General features: G+C 47.3%; 1 protein-coding gene across 25 annotated transcripts in view; it reads right to left on the bottom strand.

Moving 5' to 3' along the window:
- LOC138503201 (mucin-2-like) overlaps positions 1–18,686 on the bottom strand; it is a 1,598,433-nt gene that overhangs the window by 724,873 nt on the left and 854,874 nt on the right. For 23 of the 25 annotated variants that reach the window (XM_069622774.1, XM_069622776.1, XM_069622767.1 and 20 more), the window contains one exon: positions 2,948–3,013. The exons of the other annotated variants lie outside the window; for them this stretch is intronic. In XM_069622774.1, the coding sequence (XP_069478875.1) occupies positions 2,948–3,013 (66 nt within the window). The remainder of the gene's footprint in view (positions 1–2,947; positions 3,014–18,686) is intronic. 25 annotated transcript variants of the gene reach the window in all.

Consider the following 18,686-nt stretch of genomic DNA (forward strand, 5'->3'; position numbering starts at 1 on the left):
ATGTCAGAGAATGTTCCAAGGCAATTGCAGTGGTGGTTGGATCCATCAAACCTTGTAAAGGGGTTTCCCATGGTCTCTCCTCCGAAAATAGTCATTATGACAGATGGCAGCAGGAAGGACTGGAGGACCTTTTAGGGCCCTCATTCTACAAGCGACTCTGCACTCAGACAGAACAGCCAATGGGCCTCATTCCGAGTATGTGGTATGCTGGCGGTACAGCCACCAGGATACCTGCATTTGATACTTACCTTTACTGGCACTCGGTCAGGCAGATTTGCTGCCGGATTATGAATGCCGGCGGGACGGTGTAAATCCCCATTAATGGAGTCCCATAGGACTCCCTGAGCGGATAATGGTGCCCTTTTGGGCCGGTAGGGCACCTGGCTTACCTCCAGCTTTTAGCTGGAAGTAAGCCAGGTACCCCCCGTGGCAAACCCGTAGTCGAGCGGTCCGGTAAAGTGCCGGCATCCACGGATACCAGCACTTTTTTACCGGACCGCCAAACTCAGATTGAGGCCCAATGTCTTGAATTTCAGGGAGTTGGAGGATATTTATCCGCATTATTGCACTTCATTCCAATGATTCAGTCACTCTCCATTCTCATTCAGGACCGACAACACTTCAGCCCTAGTGTATGTCATTCACCGGGAGGAGGGGGGGGGGGAGTCCAGTCCTTTGGAGAAAATTGCAAGAAAGCTGGGTCTCAGAGCAGAGGCCAATCTCCTAGATGTGAGGGCAGTCCACATCCAAGGGGTAGTGACTTCTCAGGCTGATCTGGGGAGCAGATCTTTTCATCCTCCTTAGAATGGTGCCTGATCAAGTGGGCATTCAAGGTGATCACCCGCAAGTTGTGGCGGCCCACGAAAGACATGTTTGTGTCCACCTGTATTTTTAAATGTATTTATTTATTTCTAACCTGCCGAAACCTGCAGGCATCAGGGTGCACAAAAATACAGCAGTACAAACATCCACGACAGGACAATGCAGATGTCTCAGAAGGCCCTATAGTAAAACGCCCTTCAGCTGAACAGCAAAGTTTTCACGGCTTTGCGGAATGAGAGCAGATCAGCTTCCTGCCGCAACTCCAAAGCCAGGGAGTTAGAAAAAGACCTACCTAGACCATCTATCCACCTAAATCTAGGGCAGCATAGTGTTGCTCGAAAGTAAAGTCCTCTTTGGGTCATAAATGACCAGTCTGTCCCTCAAATATGTCGGGGCTTTACCTTGGAGGCACTTATGAACTAACGTAAGTGCCTTGAATTTGAATTCAAATTTGAAATTGAATAGCGAATGTATAGCCCTACTAAGAGTAGAGATGTGGTCTCTCCGAGAAACCACTTTTATAATGCGTACAGCATCGTGCTACTGGACCTGGAGTTTGTCAAGACACCCTTTATTAGCACCCATTAGGAGGGCATTACAATAGTCGAGCCTCGACAAAATAATAGCTTGGGCTATGGTGATACATTTTTCTTCTGAAATAAAAGGTTTTATGTGCCTGGGCAGCCTAAGGTAGTATTGGCTGTTTTTTGTCATCTGGTTGACATGTGCCTCTGCACCGAGAGAGGAATCCAGGTAGACAGCCAAGGATTTTACTTGCCAAAGTATGCACATGCTGCCATCCTCGATGCTAAAACTAGAATATCTGGAGTCTAGTTTAGCTCGGGCTTGGGATGAGCCAAAAATCTGTGGAAGTTTTGGTTGGAGTTGGGGATTGATGCTGGGTAGGGCAGAATCCTTCACAAGTAAATACTGGAACGAGAAAGAGTAGGACTACAAGTGATGAAAATTACCTGTGAATAAACCAGGCATTCCAGACCATCACATTTGCACCAACATTGTTCTGCTGTCTTGACTCATTGTGGCCCTGTCTTTCTTGGGGAATAGAGAGCATGGAATTCGTCATCATGTGTGGAAGCCATACAGAAAAAGCACCTGTTTATTCTTAAAGTGTACCTAGTCATTAGACAATCTTGAGTTTTAAAGCATTTCTGTCTGGCTCGGCAGGACCTGCAATGCTACTAAATTCAGGCTCTTCATCCACAGTTCCTAGTCAAATGTTGGTGTTATTTTCAATCGAAAACCTTGAATATGGCTTCTAATATTTCCTGCTTATAACAATCCAATTCATGCGTGGACTTGCAATGTATGTGCCCCATGCGGGAACACAGACCTTTTCTTCCAAATGCTTTCCCTCATATGCATGTCTTTATGATGAGCTCTGAAGCAGAGAGGCTATGTGAGTGCTCGTGGGGCACAGGTCTCACCCTTTCATCACTGGATGATCCAGAGGGGGGAGTCTCTGACTTACCCTTTCCTCCATTGCTTCCCTCAGGGATGGGGTAGCTCTGATCCCCCACCTACTTCACCATGCACTGGAGGGTTTAAACTCGCAGACGTGCCACCACCCCGTCGGATAAACAGCTAACAGGGCATGGGAAACATGGACTGCCTTCCAGGCACTCATCCTCCCTGAGAGGTGTATGGTCTTCAGGGTGCATTGAGCAGAGCTGCCAGACCTTACGTCAGTACTCGCTAGGAAAAAAGGGCTAGTGAACCTGTTCAGAAAAGCAAAAAGGGCAGGGAGCTCAGCACCAGAGCTGCAGCGTAACACTTTCTGGCCAGAAAAGCACTAACATCCTTTTATTGTTGTAAGGATAATGTGTTTTTCTTTGCACTGACCTCCATCAGTCCCTTCTTCTACAACTCGACCAGAGACACCATGAATATTGTCATCCTATTTTCTCCTCCAGCTATGCCATAATAGTTCCACCACTATTCCATCCAACTCTGAGTACCCAGCCATTGCTCCATATTGACAGCCACGCTGTGCCTAACCATCTCAGGGGAACCAAGGTCCAATGCCCACTCAGTTCCCTCCACCCTCCATCATTTACATCTCTGCCACCATGAACTACCAGGACAACTATGAAGGGTAATCTGTTACCTGGAGTCAATGCTGTAGTTAAAATTCCTCTTGCGGTTGTCATCGCCTTCGTCGTTATTTCTGGTGCTGTAGAAATAGTGAAATGACCACTCATTAGTACCCCGGTTGGAATACACCTTGAGAACATTTATCTATCACCATTTTATCTTTTCCATAAAATCTCATAGATCAATTGCCAAATTGATTCTGGGAAGGGGTCGTTTTGATAGTGACCATCAAATATATGTGAATCAGAGGAAGATAGAGTGAGCTAGGGCTGTGAGTGGGCCACACATTATTAGGGACCCTCGCTCCCTTGGCGCAGCATGAGAGAGACACACTTGATGGATAAGTAAATGCAAGACAGATTCACCTGTAAATACCTTCCGCAGGGCTGGGACCATCACTCAATGTCGCATAGATTTCCCTGTAATATCTATGGATCTTGATGTGACCCCTGGTCCTCGCACCCTACACTGTTAGTAAAAATAAACAACCTCTTCTTGCTTCATTATTCCAATTATGAAATACTAATGGATAAAGATATATTTCCAAACACACCCTTGACAATCAAAAAAGTCACACAGATTTCAAAAATGATTTGGTATGTGCTCATGAATTAAGAAATACATTAATGCTCAAATTAAATATTGAAGCATTTCCAAGTACATAGTGTAAGCTGTAAGCATGCAAAGGGGAACACACCAGTAACCATATTCATACTCAAACACTGTGCAATATGTAAAACACTGTACTTTATTTACAAACTAAAATGCCAAGGCGCGACATCTATATGGGAGAGACAATAATAGCAGTAAGGCATTGCGTTAGTAAACAAAAACAGATGTTCATAATTTCAATGTAAAATCTCTTCTGGGAAGCATGTTTTGGTGAACAACATACCCTGCCATGGAGGATGTGACTTAAACAAATGAAATCAGCCTTCTTCCTTTTGGATTCACACCCTGGCAGCAAGTAGCACTTGACATGAATGAACCTTTGAACATTTTGTGTTTTTTTAATGTACACTTCTAGATTTGTGGTGTTTTAGTAGCAGCCTGACTTCCATATTTACTACCAGTAAGACATATCAATTTTGGTGAAAAGGGACCTACAAATGAGTAAAATAAATGGTTTCTGCCAGGGAGAAATAGGAACCTTGCCAGTGCAATGGATCGACTATCAAGAGGTGAGGGTTTACCGTTTGTGGTGGATTCTGCTTCATTTTTTAGAATGCCAGAAAACTGGGAGCACTTGAAAAATGTTACCATGGTCTGTACATTTGTTTTGAAAAGTGTTTGCAAAAATTTAAATGTGAGAGAATAAACTTCAAGCCATAAAAATAAACGGAGGCAAATAAGGAGACATTTAGTTTGTACCCCCGTTTGCTGACAGCATTGGGTCTGTGGACCAGGAGTGGTATACAGCGCTGCAGACTATTCACATTAAACGCTGGAAGGTATAGCTCAGCAATACATACCTATTAATGCCATGCAGACTTCACTGTGGTGTGTTTTTAACTCACTGCTGGTTCTAACAAAGTGTCCACAATCGCTCTCCAGAATGATAATGGTGGATCAGTAATGGTACCATTAAGAGTTCTCTTGAAAGAGGCGGCTTGAGCATTGATCAAAGTTATACGGTCCATACACATAGGAGATACAGTACTGGAAAATTGGTTTACATAAATGAAATACAAAGTATTAGCTGCCATAGCATTAAAATATCAAATGGTGAAATCGGGACTCGGAATAAATGGTTAGCAGGATCCAGGTAGAAGGGAAATCTCAAAAATAATTGTATGCGGGGGCAAGGTACACTTGTTGGCCTTAAAAATCAAAGTAAGAATCCCTGTGTTCAATCTTTGCAGCAAAACGCATTGGTGTTTAACACCTCATTAAGCCCCTTGGCTAGAAGTGTTATAAATTCCTTTATTCAGATAAATGACGGCAGCACTTTATCCCACAGTGGACTTGGATTGCTTTTTATGAACGCCCAGTGCTACTTTTCACAGACTGAGAATCACAATGGAGAACTGAATGCTGTGCTATTGAGATTTGTAATTACATTACAAATAGAGCACTGCAAATTGTTGTTATGGGCCTCATTACAGGTTGGACAGTAAGTGGTAAAAGTGCTGGTAACTGAATTACTGCCACTCTGACCACTCTGCCAAATTAGGGATTTCCATTAACTCGTCTCTAATTCCGCCAGCGGCATTAAGTTCAGCGAATTTACTGCCAAAAATAAAGTCCAGTTGCCGCCACCTAAAAGGAGTCGCTAACCTGTAAATGCAGCATCTCCTGCTGTACATTAAGATGCAGAGGCAGGAACAGCACCAAAGATCACATATAGCAGAGAGGCAGAGGCAACGCCATGCAAGGCGAGCTGCCATTCCCCGAGTCAGGCCATCACCCTGAGCACTAGCAGATGGTCAGGTCATAATCTGTACAGGCTCAACAGGGAAACCTTTGCTAGGCTACTCTCCCTGATCAACCATGACATCCAGAGCAGAATCATCATCCAAACTGCCTTATAACCACGGCTCGAGCTCAAGTCTGTGCTGCCTTTCCTGGCCAAAGACATCTACCAGCACACTGTGGGCATGCTTCATGGCCCGTCACAGCTCACATTTTCAATTGTGCTTGGGCAGGTGCTGGATGCACTCCTGCGGCATGCACCCCAGCACTTCTCCCTGCCCATCACCGTGGCACAGAAAAATGCCACAATGGCAGAATTTTACCTGCCAGCTCACATGCCCAATGTTACGGTAGCCCTGGACTGCACCAATGTGGCCTTGTTGGCCCCCCATGCAGTGGTTCCATTCCCTGAATGTACAGTTGTCCTGTGATGCAGACCTCACCATTACACACTGCTGCACCCTCTTTTCTGATTCCACCCATGACGCCATGGTCCTGCGTAACAACACACTGCTTGATGTAAGGAAATCATGGTGGCAACAGTAAAGACAGACACAATTGATCACAGTTCAGGGGTGTTTATTAGACTGTAAATGCGGGTTGGAAAAATGCCTAATATAAGCCTAAATCCTAGATGGGAGCAAGCTACAACAATCACATAATAATTAGGCAGTCCTAATGGTGTCTTGCCAAATAATCAAATAAAAGGGCTTATACTAAGAAAAACCTATTACCAATCCTTATGCTAAATACAAACAAAGAGTGTGTGATAAGATTCACAGCCAAGAAAGAAGGGTTCACAAATAATAAGTAAGGATGCGGTAGTTCGGTCTCCCTTCCCCACGTTTTGAGCTCAGGAGAAGGTAGAACTTCCCAGACCTTACATTTTCACGACCTGCCGTCCATTCTATCAGGCAGGTTAGTGTTTTTCTTGACACTCATGGGTGTCACCATTTTTTCTGTGTTGTTGTCTACTTATTCAGTTCTAGTGTTGTGAGCACTGAGATTGCTATTTGGTAAAAGCTGACTTAGTTGCTTTTCTTGTATTGTATACATTGTAGGACAGATTCACCTTCCTACTCCAACTGAACAATTGAAGTTGTGAGCCCCCACGAGCACACCATAAGGTAAAACACCTTTTTTGGTCCTCAAGTTCACTAAGTTAGAACTCTACAAAGTAATGTAGCTATTTACCAGCTGGCCCTTTGTTTTTATATTTTTTAACCCTACAAGTGCTATGAAATTGACTCAGATCAAGTCCGTGAATCTATAAGAACTAGGTTTTTCGTTGAAACTGTTTTCTCCTGATGAATGTTTGTTATTTGTGTTTGTGAACAGAAACATGTTGAGACAGCTCTCTGGATTGAAAACAGAGATTTTATAAAATGGCATATTAATCCAAATGGATTCTAGTACACAACAGGTTGTCCAAGGTGTACACTGTTTTTTCTTGAATTTGTTTTAGCTAGCATTTATTGCCTATTACGTAATCCTATGTTTTTCTGTGAAGTTTTGTCATTTCTGTATTGTGGACCGGTGAATTTAATCATGTTTTTTAACCTTGCAGATTTATTATTAAAAATGGTGTGGTAATTTTTTAGATGTGTCGGGTCCCCTCTTCTGGTCATATTCTTTTGTGATCAGCACCTGTACATTTAGCTCTGTCTCTTTTTTATATGTTGAGGACTCTGGAGCACGCACACACTCAAGATTTCCCTGCACAAGCTAACAGTCCCTCTCTCTGCTCATCAGGTCCTTCAGTGGTTAAGTCTCTTTTCTGCAAAAAGTCTCTTGCCTCCGAGGACCAGATGTCTTCAACAAAATAATAAACAAAAGTTCCTTTCTGCTTGAACGTTGGGTGATGTCTTTTCCTCCTTGGATCCTCCTCTTTCGGGCTCAGACCCTTCTCAAATGTCTGCTTCCCTCCATCGGGTTCACTACGTCTTTTAATACGATTTCATCTGTGACATTCGCAAATCTTAATGTCTTTTTAAACAGTTCACTGTGTACATCCCTCTGCCGGGTTCACTCTTGTCAACACACTGTTAATCGGGAGCTCAGACTTCGCCCCCTTTTATCGGCTTCCCTCGGTCAGGTTCACTCTTGCCAACTTTACGATGCAGGATTTGCTTCCCTTAGCTTCATAATCATCTGTCGGTCAAAGGTTTTCAACTGTCCAGAGGATTTTACAAGACCCCTGTATGACCACTTTGAACCCCTTCTCGCCTTTCTCCCAAGGCCTTCTGGTTACGGTAGTTCCACAACAGGGTAATTACCCAGAGTTTTCTGAGTAAGCAACCACATGGTGCTTGACTGTTCCATGCTGGCTTTTCCCTTGCGTATCCACAGTTCTTTGTACTTTCTATAATCAGCAGCTTGCTACTTTCGTTCAACACAGTTCGGTTTCTTATCGGCTCTCCCTTCGACTCACCGGCTGTGATGAAACACTTGGCTTTTTTTGTCTCTGGAGTCAAGGCCGGTACCATGGGGCCAAGTGTCTCTCCCCGGCTTGGTTATCAGCGGAGGAGGACCCTGTGTACCATTTACATCTGCTGCAACACACGCTGGCTATTGTTCGCGGTCTTATGATTCTTTCTGCAGAGGTTTCACAGGCCTTGGTCGGGAAGGCCAAGGTCACTTCTCTCCTTGGCACCCTCTAAATTTACACCGTCTTTCTCCTCCTCTTGAACTGCTGTGCTGAGATAGCTCTCTTGTTGTGCGGACTGCCTTGCTCGTATTGTTTTCTTGAGCGCCACCTTTTCTCCATGTGGGGAAGGGAAAGGGCCGTCAGGTATGTGTGATTCTTGTCAATTGCCTGACTTTTCCTGACCCTGGCCTTGATACATGTCAGGTAGATGGCTTTGGCATTTGTCCGTCATCTTTCATGGTGTGCGAAAGTGCTTGTGTCCGAAAAGGGGTTGGGGGTACAGTGCTAAAGTATCCTACGGGGTAGGATGGGGAAAAGGTGTTATAAGAAGGGGACAAAAGAGCAAAATTGCAAGAAAGCTGCTTCTCTGAACAGAGGCCAATCTCCTAGATGTGAGGGCAGTCCACATCCAAGGGGTACTGACCTCTCAGGCTGATCTTGGGAGCAGATCTTTTCATCCTCCTTAGAATGGTGCCTGATCAAGTGGGCATTCAAGGTGATCACCCGCAGGTTGTGGCGGTCCACGAAAGACATGTTTGTGTCCTCCTCTATTTTTAAATGTATTTATTTCTAACGCGCCGAAACCTGCAGGCATCAGGGTGCACAGAAATACAGCAGTACAAACATCCACGACAGGACAATGCAGATGTCTCAGAAGGCCCTATAGTAAAACACCCTTCAGCTGAACAGCAAAGTTTTCACGGATTTGCGGAATGAGAGCAGATCAGCTTCCTGCCGCAACTCCAAAGGCAGGGAGTTCCACCTAAATCTAGGGCAGCATAGTGTTGCTCGAACATAAAGTCCTCTTTGGGTCATAAATGACCAGTCTGTCCCTTAAATATGTCAGGGCTTTACCTTAGAGGCACTTATGAACCAACGTAAGTGCCTTGAATTTGAATTTGAGCGGTTACCGGTAGCGAATGTATAGCCCTCCTAAGAGTAGAGATGTGGTCTCTCAGAGAAACCACTTTTATAATGTGTACAGCATCGTGCTACTGGACCTGGAGCTTGTCAAGACACCCTTTATTAGCACCCATTAGGAGGGCATTACAATAGTCGAGCCTCGACAAAATAATAGCTTGGGCTATGGTGATACATTTTTCTTGTTTTTTGTCATCTGGTTGACATGTGCCTTTGCACCGAGAGAGGAATCCAGGTAGATGCCCAAGGATTTTACTTGCCAAAGTATGGACATGCTGCCATCCTCGATGCTAAAACTAGAATATCTAGAGTCTAGTTTAGCTCGGGCTTGGGATGAGCCAAAAATCAAAAGTTCCACCTTACCGATATTGAGGCACATGCAGTGGGTGGGTCATCCAGTGTTCAATCACTCTGTAGACATGGGCAACGTTGGCAGTATCAGTGTCATATGCTCTTCCTTCCCTCCTTTGTTCACAGTTCAGGGTCCCATGTGCTTTAGGGACGTAGGCCCTGGCAATTCCATGGCCTCCGTCTTTAGTTTATGCCATTGCTCTTGTCTTGAGTATTTCAGAAGATTAGGAAGGGCAAAACATTAGTAATGTTGGTGGCTCCCTTCTAGCCCAGATTGGCCTGGTTTCTGTAACGCTTACCTGGTGTCTTGCAGGAAAGGACGATGACTCAGCTGGTGGCAAGATGACTGTACCCACACCTCTCCTTGAACAATCACAAACAGCACTCTAAAGGCGCTCACACACTTTTGCCCCAAAAGAGGTGGGTTGTTTTTTTGTGGTGGTGCTATATAGGATGACTTCTCCCTGGAATGCTGCTTATAGAGTGTCACCAATGCAGTGGTATTCTGTGGAAGACAGAGGAGACTTTAGGTACTATACAACAAACGGAACACTCCTGTACCTTCCCCTGCTGATGCTATGTCAGAGATTATATCCCTCACCATTGGCTCACCCTGAATTCAGCTGTATGTGCCAGAAAGGGCACAGAGGCAGTTTTCCAGTTACTTCACTGGATAAAGACCCAGGTCTGCTGTTATCTTCTTCTGCTTGTTTGCACTGTTGCATGAGCTGCTGTGAACTGATACTGTCCATTCCTAATGTGCAGTGCAGTGCTATTTCCAAGTAGTATTGGCTCTTAACAGTCTTTATTCCGTAGGTTGGCTGTGGATAAGGATTGCTGTTGATAAGGAACACATGGAGGAAGCATAATATTGGCTAGAAGATGCCTTGCTAATTCAAGTAAGTGTTAAACAGAACAAGTCCATTTCTAAATGCATCCTTAGCTGCTGTGTTACTTCACGGGCAATAGTGCAGATAAGCTCTGCCACGTGTGTTGTATTCACTGGTGTGTGCTGGCTTATGCTTATTTGTTCCTGCTTGCAAGCGCATTACCTTCATGTGCTTGTCGGCTTTTCTCTGTGTGTAAAGTTCCCAGAGTGCGCGTAATATTGATTTGATTCTTGACAGTCGCTTTGTCTGTATACCGGAATGCTGGAGCGTAATGCTAACTTCGGATGTCATCTTTATTTCAGGTTACCGGAGCGGCTGGATTGAGGAAAACAGAGAGGTGAACATCAAAGCTGTACCGCGGTAAGCGTCAGGCGAGTGTTTCTTGCTTGCAAGACAACTCAAAGCACGAGTGCTGTCTGTCTTCTTGCTGATACATTTTATCCATCAGCGGTGACTTTTGGATACCGAGGCTTGAGCCTCATTACTCCATCTTCTCGGTTTGAGTATATAGTTGTGGGTTAGGATTCTTCTTGGTCTTTGTGGACTTGTCACAATAGGGCTGGTTTTACAAGGTCTTTGCCTTGAGGGGCTGTGGGTAGGGGACAAAAGGGTTTGCAGTGGTGGCAGTGAGTCTTCTGATCAGAGGGTTTGGGTTCTGATCTAGTCCTTGGCAGAAGTTCTTACTCAGCTTCGCTAGATGTTCGTCCAACATCTCGATGTCCAGTTCTCTGTGAAGGTCCGCTATCCTTGAGAAGATTGGAGCACCAGACGATATCCGCAGGGCCTTGTTCTGGACTATCAGAAGACTCTTCTGGTGTCGCTCATTGCAGGTCATCCATGCTGGGGAGGCATACGTCAGGGTAGGTCTGATGATCGCCTTGTAGACGTTGATCTTTGTCCAAAGGGGCATGGACTTGGTCTTCAAGAGTGGGTACAGCGCTGCCATCTTTCCAGCCTTCTGCTGAGTATTCTCGATATGGCTTCCCCAGTTGAGTTTGCTGTCCAGGATCACACCGAGGTAGCGGCTGCTGCTCTCACACTTGTTGGTCTCCCCATTGAGGCTGATGTGCAGGTGCTCCTTGATCTTCTTTCTAGTGAACAGCGTTGCAGTTGTCTTGCAGGTGTTGAGTTCTATCCGCCAATCGCTGTACCACGTTGAGATGGTATCCAATGAAGCTTGCCGGTTCTTCGCAACTTCCGTTTCGCTGAATGACTAGGAGATGACTGCAACATCGTCCGCATACAGTGCCAGGCCAGTCATGTGGAGATCTGTCGGGATGTCGTTGGTGAAGATGTTGAACAGGAATGGTCCAAGGTTCAATCCCTGTGGCACGCCTACTCGGATGGGATGTGATGAGGACATCTCAGACCACGTGGCGACATGGAAGGTGCGGTCTCCCAGGTAGCTTGCAATCGTCTTCCCAGGCTGATCATCTGTGCAGCAGTCCCTTGTGCCAGACTGAGTCAAATGCTTTGACGACATCAAAAAAGATGATTCCCGTGGACTTCTTGATGTTGAGTGTTTCTCAGGGAGTTCTTATAGCCCTAAGTCGTGGGAAACTGCACTGCTTTCTGCAATTGCTTATTGTGGCTAGGTTAGTGGCCATCTTGGTATTGTTTCATTTTCTGAGTGCCCATCTTAGAGTGATAATAGTGCACTAGTCTCGCCCATGAACATGGTATAAATTTGCTTTTCTTCTCTGAATGGAAACGTAGTTTGGAACCCTGATTAATTAATGGACCCCAGCAGGTTGAGTCCTGGCTAGAAATTGGGTTTCTGGGTACAGTCATGACAGATTCCTCACCTGATTCATTTGGCGGTTCTTGTAGTGACACCCAATTCCCCTCCACAATTTCAGGGTCCAAACGGCTTACTGCTCAGAAACAGTTGGGATTAGAGGGCCTGCCTCTTGAAAGGGAAGGATTAAGGTGCCAGGGTTTCCGTGAGACACTTTCATAATCCTTACAGGCCTCTAAGAAGATGGATACTCTGAAATCATATGCCAGGCATTGGGATTCCTATGTGCAGTTGTGTGGGAAGCAGGGATGGCAAGCTTTTCCCAGTTCCTTCAGGAGGGTTTTGACTCCTTCCTGAGGGCACAGTGGTCAACCATTTAGCTTTTTCAGAGCCAGGGGTAGGCGTGGGGAACACAGAGCCACTTGTGGCCTGCTCGCCTTTCCTGCTCCAGTGCGATAGCTATGACTCCTGCCTGGTATCTTCCATCTGTCCTTAGGGCTCTTTAGGGCTCCTCCTTTGAACCTACTGCTTTGGTGGATCTGAAGTATCTGTCCTTCAAGACAACCTTCCTGGCATCTATTGCCACCTCCAGACAGCTTGGTGTACTGGGGGCTCCGCTCCATGCTTTTTTTGATGGTTTCCCCTTCGGTCATTGTTTTGAGATGTGACCCCCCTCCTTTAGACCGAAGGTGATATCCTCTGAAAAATGGTGCAGGAAATTGTCATTCCCTCTCTGCCTGAGGACCTTTTGGATCCAGAAGCAGCAGAACTGGCTTTCCTGGATGTGAGGCAGATTCACCTAAATAATTTGACTAGAACGGCAGACTTCAGAACATCCAAAAGCCTGTTTGTTACCTTTGGGGCCTCAGAGAGGGGTAGCTTCCCCTATGACGATTAGCTACTAACTCGGGGATACAATCTTTCTGGCCTAGAGCATGAATGGGGTGAGCTATCCATCTGGTATATTGGGCCAATGCACTTGGGGGATGGCAGCTTCCTGGGTAGAGGTCAGGAGGGCTATTGTCGAAATCTGTAACGCAGCCACTTGGTCTTCTCCCTTTACGTTGTAAGCCACTACAGACTCCTCCTTCTGGTACATGCGCATCAGGGTTTTGGCTGCTCGGTACTACGGGCAGTTTCCAGCTGAGTACACTATGATAATTAAAACTCACTGAGTGTCCAATTTGTCTAGGGAGTGTGTCCTTTGTGGAAGGCACCTCACCTTCAGAGTTTTTGGTATTCTTTAAGAGTAAGTATTGGAACGAGGACAATAGATGTGAAGGTAAGGCCTGGATTACTTACCCGTAACCTTCATTACACCTAGTCTACCCTTCCTCCTCCCAGTACTTATACCACCCACCTCCCTGCCTGGGGTCAGGTGCTTCACGTATTTGGATATTTTTCAGGAAGACATGGCGTTGGTTTTTCCTCCTAATAGGGGTGAGGGGCTTCAGCTGAAGGTTTGGTTGGAGTTGGGGATTGATGCTGGGTAGGGCAGAATCCTTCACAAGTAAATACTGGAACGAGAAAGAGTAGTGTAAAGGAGGTCCCAGACATGACCTGCACCCCTGCCCTTCCTTTCGAGGTACCTGGAAGGTACTCTCCAAGGTACGTGACGCATGAAAAGCAAATGAAACAGCAGAGAGTTGCACTGGGACTCTGCCCAGTGCACATTAGAAGATCTGTACCTGTTGAAGTGCCCATAACCAGACAACCCTGGGCAGCACGGTACCCTAACAGACAGCCATATCAGCCCATGATATGACAAGAGGAGAACCTACATACAGTCCACGAAGAAACCCCAAGAGCCTTAATGGAGGGCTAGTGGAAATTACCATGACCCAGCTCGTGAGTAAGCAAAGTCAGCTATTGAAAATGACACGTCAGAACAAGCTGTTATACAACTCGATGTAATGAGCACAGGAAGGAGACGATACTGACAATAAGGAAACGTGTTACTAGACATGATGAGAACGACCGTCCTATCAAACGTGTGTAAATAGGCTTGGAACGCAAGAAGCCAAGAAAACGATACTGCTTGCAGCGCTTAGTAGAATATTAGAAGCAGCATGCGCCAACTATATATCTACCTCAAAAAGCACGTTATACGAGTGCAATTCTATTACAAGACTGGAGGCGAGCATTATGCTTCATTTTCTTTAATTTACCACTCTTCAGCAGTTTCAACAAAACTCAAAACCATAACAAAACACTGAAAACTGTCTGAAACAGACTTTTCTTCCTTTAAACTACAATCCCCATAGTCTCTGTAGTCCATCTCACTCCAAGCTCAGCTATGACCACATCCTGTCCCTGAGCTCCTCCTCTTCTTTTACTGCTCTTCAAGCAGATAAGTACTATTTTGGTTATCTCCCTATTTTAATACAAACGTTATGGTTTCAGTTAGTAACTTGAGAGTAAGGCTGTAATAGCTATGTCTGTTGAGAATGTATCGAGGACATAAGGAGATAGGACGCGTTAGTCTGCACGTTTATATGTTTATTATGATGGTGATACAGCGCGGGTGTGCGTAGTGTTTTTCGAGAGTTTTGTCCGTCCGTGCGGGCTAACTTTGCCTCGACTCGCAGGCCCCGTGCCATATGCCCGGCACATCGGGGGTATCAGCGCGAGCGAAGGCGGGTCACAGGACCGCGCTGGAGCCGGACCCTTGGGAGGGAGGAGCCAGCCGCGTACAAGCCTCGCACCCCTCCTTTGTGGAGGCGGAGCTGAGACGCGCCCGATCCCGTGTCGTTGCATTAATACCAGCGGCACGGGACAGCACGATCGTATGAAGCTGGGCCCGGCGGTGAATTAGATATATTTTCAAACAAAGAAGGAGCGGCCCGTTCAGAGGGCGCGAGCCAACTGAAAAGCATACTGAACGCACGCGCCATCAGATCGTGTGCACAGTTTATCAGCATGATCGTGCGAGAGCCCTAGGAGGCTCAGAAAGACGTGTAAGAGCACGTGATACGTTCCCCCTGACAAGGGGTTTGGGAGAAGAAAGCCACCACAGGAACCTTGACTATCTACCCTCCGTCCAGCACAGCCACAAAGATATAATAGTTTAAAAAAAAAAAAGAAAGAAAAAAATATTTTGTTGATCATAGAAGGGTCACAAGAAAAAGACCCAGAGCACCTAGAGTGAAAGGGCGTGCAGTGACACCCTCGCGGGTACCACAGGCACACAGCACCCACGCAAAATGTCAGAATTTGTGTGGAGCGAAGAGGAGCAGACCTCAGATCTGGCTGCCAGTTTCAAGCAGGTTCTAGGGAATTCACTCATAGATGCGGTGACGCAAGGGGTGAAACCCCTGCAGGACAGGCTGGAGTCCCTCGAAGCAATTTTGCATCAGCACTTAGACAGTGTCGGACGGATGGGAGGCACGCCCACGGAACCCTCAGAGGGAGGGTCATTGGGGAGTACTAAGGCCTGTAAGAGGAAAGCCCCTCTTGACTCCCAGGGCCCTTTGGATGTGGCAAAAGAGAAGGCCCCGGAGGTCGTCGATGCCTTTGCAAAGCTCCGTGAAGCATATTTGCAGCGTCAGACTGTGCCAGACCTTAAGACCCCCACTCCAGGGGATGAAGAATATGGAGAAGAGGACCCAGGCTCAGGAGATGAGCTGGAAGAAGGTTTAACCCCCTCGCAAGAGGAGGGGGAGGAGGTAGAGATCAAAACTAGCGGAGCGAAGAGAATCCGCAAAGAAAAGCACCTCGAAGAGGTGGAGGAGTACATGTTTGACCCAGAGAGCATTCGAAATCCGAGGTCCTCGGACTGGTGGCCCTCGCCTAGAGTGACTCAATATATGACCATGAGGCTGCGAAAAGCACTGGACAAAGAGGTCCGCCAAAGGCTCCGAGCAGAGTGTCCGAGACCAGATCTACCGGGGAAAGTGGCAGAAACGCCAGAATTAGACCCCAAAATGCTGACCTTCGTCTCAAAGACGACCAAAGATCCCCGGAAAGGTATCGATAGGTCGTGGAGGAGTTGTCAGGAGAAGGTTCTAGACCTGGCAGGACCCCTCGCTAAAATAATGGACCTGGCCGAGAGGGCCAAGGACACAGGGGAGGAAGTAGACCCCGACGCCCTAGCGGGCTGGGCGCAGAAAGCAGTGTGCCTGTTGGGGAATGCCAACTGCGCCATAGCATCTGAACGCCGAAGAGGACTCCTTTTGAAAATAGATTCGAAGCTGAGTGCTTTGGCCTCCTACGAGGCTGGCCAAGCAGCACAAGGACTCCTTTTCGGGAAGACCTTTGGCAAGGAAATGGGTCGCTCTGTTGGCACCTACGCATCTCTGGAGAAGGCGCAAGCCTCTATCAGGAAGATTTTCCCCAATCGTGTTTTTGGAGGGGCCAGTCGCCACATGGGTCGATCGACTGGTCGTAATCAGGGAGGAAGAAGGCCCCAGAATCCCAGGGCCCAATACTGGGAAAATAGACAACAGGACTCCTTTTTCCCGTCCAGAGGACGCTTCCCGAGGGGTCGCAGAGGAAGAGGCTCCGGTTGTGGACAAGGGTTCACCCAAGGTGAGAGCCGCATATTACCCTCCTGTAGGGGGGAGAACAAGCATGTTCTGGAGAAATTGGCGCGAGCTTTCCAGCGATGCTTGGGTTTTACAAGCAGTAGGGGGATTACGCCTAGAGTTCGTTCAGCCCCCAGTGCAAGCGCGCAGGCCACATCAGCAGCGTCTAGAGCGCGCAGAGCACAGCCTGCTAGACCAGGAGTTACGCCAATTAATGACGAAGGGCGCCATAGAGAAATGTGCGAGAGAGCTTTCATAAGCAACATGTTTATGGTGCACCGAAAGGAGAAAGTGGGTCCAGTCATAAACCTGAAGGAGTTGAACGGGTGGATTGTGTACCAACATTTCAAAATGGAGGGCATACATCAGCTCCGAGACACGCTCCGAGAGAGAGATTGGTTGACCAGGTTGGATCTGAAAGATGCGTACCTGACAATTCCGATAGCAGAAGAGTTCAGAACTTTCCTAGCTTTTCGCTGGAAAAGACAGCTCTGGCAGTTCAAGACTATGCCCTTCGGACTAGCTTCGGCACCATGGGCCTTTACCAAAGTAATGAAGCCAGTAGCGGCGGCCATAAGAGAGAAGGGTATAAGACTGATCATTTATCTAGACGATCTGCTACTACTCGCCGAGGATCGAGAGACCTTCAAGTAAGTGGGTTCCTAGTGAACAAGGAAAAATCGGATACCGAACCAGCGCAGAGGTTAGACTTTCTAGGGTTCATTCTGGATACCAGGAAAGCGACTCTGGAGCTGCCAGCTTGGAAGATTTGCGACTTCGAGAGGGAACTCAGAGGATGTCTGCAGAAGGAGCTTGTATCTCTCCGGACCGTAGCAAGAATAGTAGGGCTGCTTGCAGCTTCTATACAGGCCATCTTTCCAGGTCCACTCCATTATCGAGCACTACAGCGATTAAAGATAAGACATCTGCAGCAGGGCCTGCGCTACCATCAGACAGTGCCATTGGATCACGAATCCAAGACAGAGCTGGAATGGTAGTTACAGAATATGGACGCCTGGAATGGGCGTGCCATTTACGGTGACAGACCGGATCTAGTCATAGAATCCGATGCCAGCCGGCTAGGCTGGGGCGCAAGGTGCGGAAACCTGCAGACAGGTGGGAAATGGAGCGAGGAGGAACTTCGCTTGCACATGAATTGTCTAGAACTCCTGCTGGCAGGGTCCTTCGCGATAAGGGCTTTCATGAAGGAGAAGATGAGATCTTGTGTCCTCCTGAAGATGGACAACATATCGGCAGTGCGTTACATAAATCACCTGGGCGGTACCAAATCCAGGATGTTGGCCGAACTAGCGAAGGACTTTTGGCACTTCTGCCTGCAGTCAGAGACGTCTGTCACGGCGGAATACCTGCCCGGAACGTTGAACGTCACAGCGGACTGGAACTCTCGGTACCTCACGGACTCCAGCGATTGGAGGCTGGATTCAGCAGTCTTTCAGAGGATGATAGAGAGATGGGGCCCAGTGCACATAGACCTATTCGCGTCCCGGTTGAACGCCCAGACAGCAGAGTATTTCAGCTGGAGGCTGGATCCGGGAGCTCGGGGGACAGATGCGTTCCTTCAAGCCTGGAACGAAGGCCCACACTACGCGTTCCCGCCATTCTTGATGCTGAGCAGAGTTCTAGCGAAGTGTCGGAGGGAGACGGCGGAGTTACTATTAGTAGCACCATGCTGGAAGTCTCAAGTATGGTTCCCGACTCTCATGGAACTGGTAGTAGATTACCCAAGACTTCTTCCAGAAGGAGAGCACCTGCTCACGGACCCAGCTGGGTCGTATCACCCTCTGAGAGGGAGGGGGACTCTCCCGCTCATCGGGTGCAGAATATCAGGAGATTTCTCTCCTGTCAGGCATTTCGGCGCAAGCTGCACAGCTCATTGCAGATTCCTGGGCTCCGTCCACGAGAAGGAGCTACGACGCGGCTTGGGCCAAGTGGACGAGCTGGTGCAAGGGGAGAGGTCTTCATCCCATTTCGCCCCCTGTAGTGATGATTTTGAATTTCTTGGCTCAGGTGGTAAAGCGTTTCGTACCATAGGAGTGTACAGGTCGGCCATATCCGCAGGGCACCTACCTATTGGGGGAGGGCCAGCACGGGAACACCCAGCGGTAGTACGGCTTATTAGAGGAACCAGGTTTAAAGCACCTCCAGAACCTCGATACAAGACGTTCTGGGATGTCCTGACAGTGCTTAAACTAGTGGAGAGTTGGCCAGGGAACAGATATCTATCTATGAAACAGTTATCAGGGAAACTA

Source organism: Ambystoma mexicanum, chromosome 11, assembly GCF_040938575.1.
Source record: "Ambystoma mexicanum isolate Mex_15411 chromosome 11, UKY_AmexF1_1, whole genome shotgun sequence".
NCBI classification, from domain to species: Eukaryota; Metazoa; Chordata; class Amphibia; order Caudata; family Ambystomatidae; genus Ambystoma; species Ambystoma mexicanum.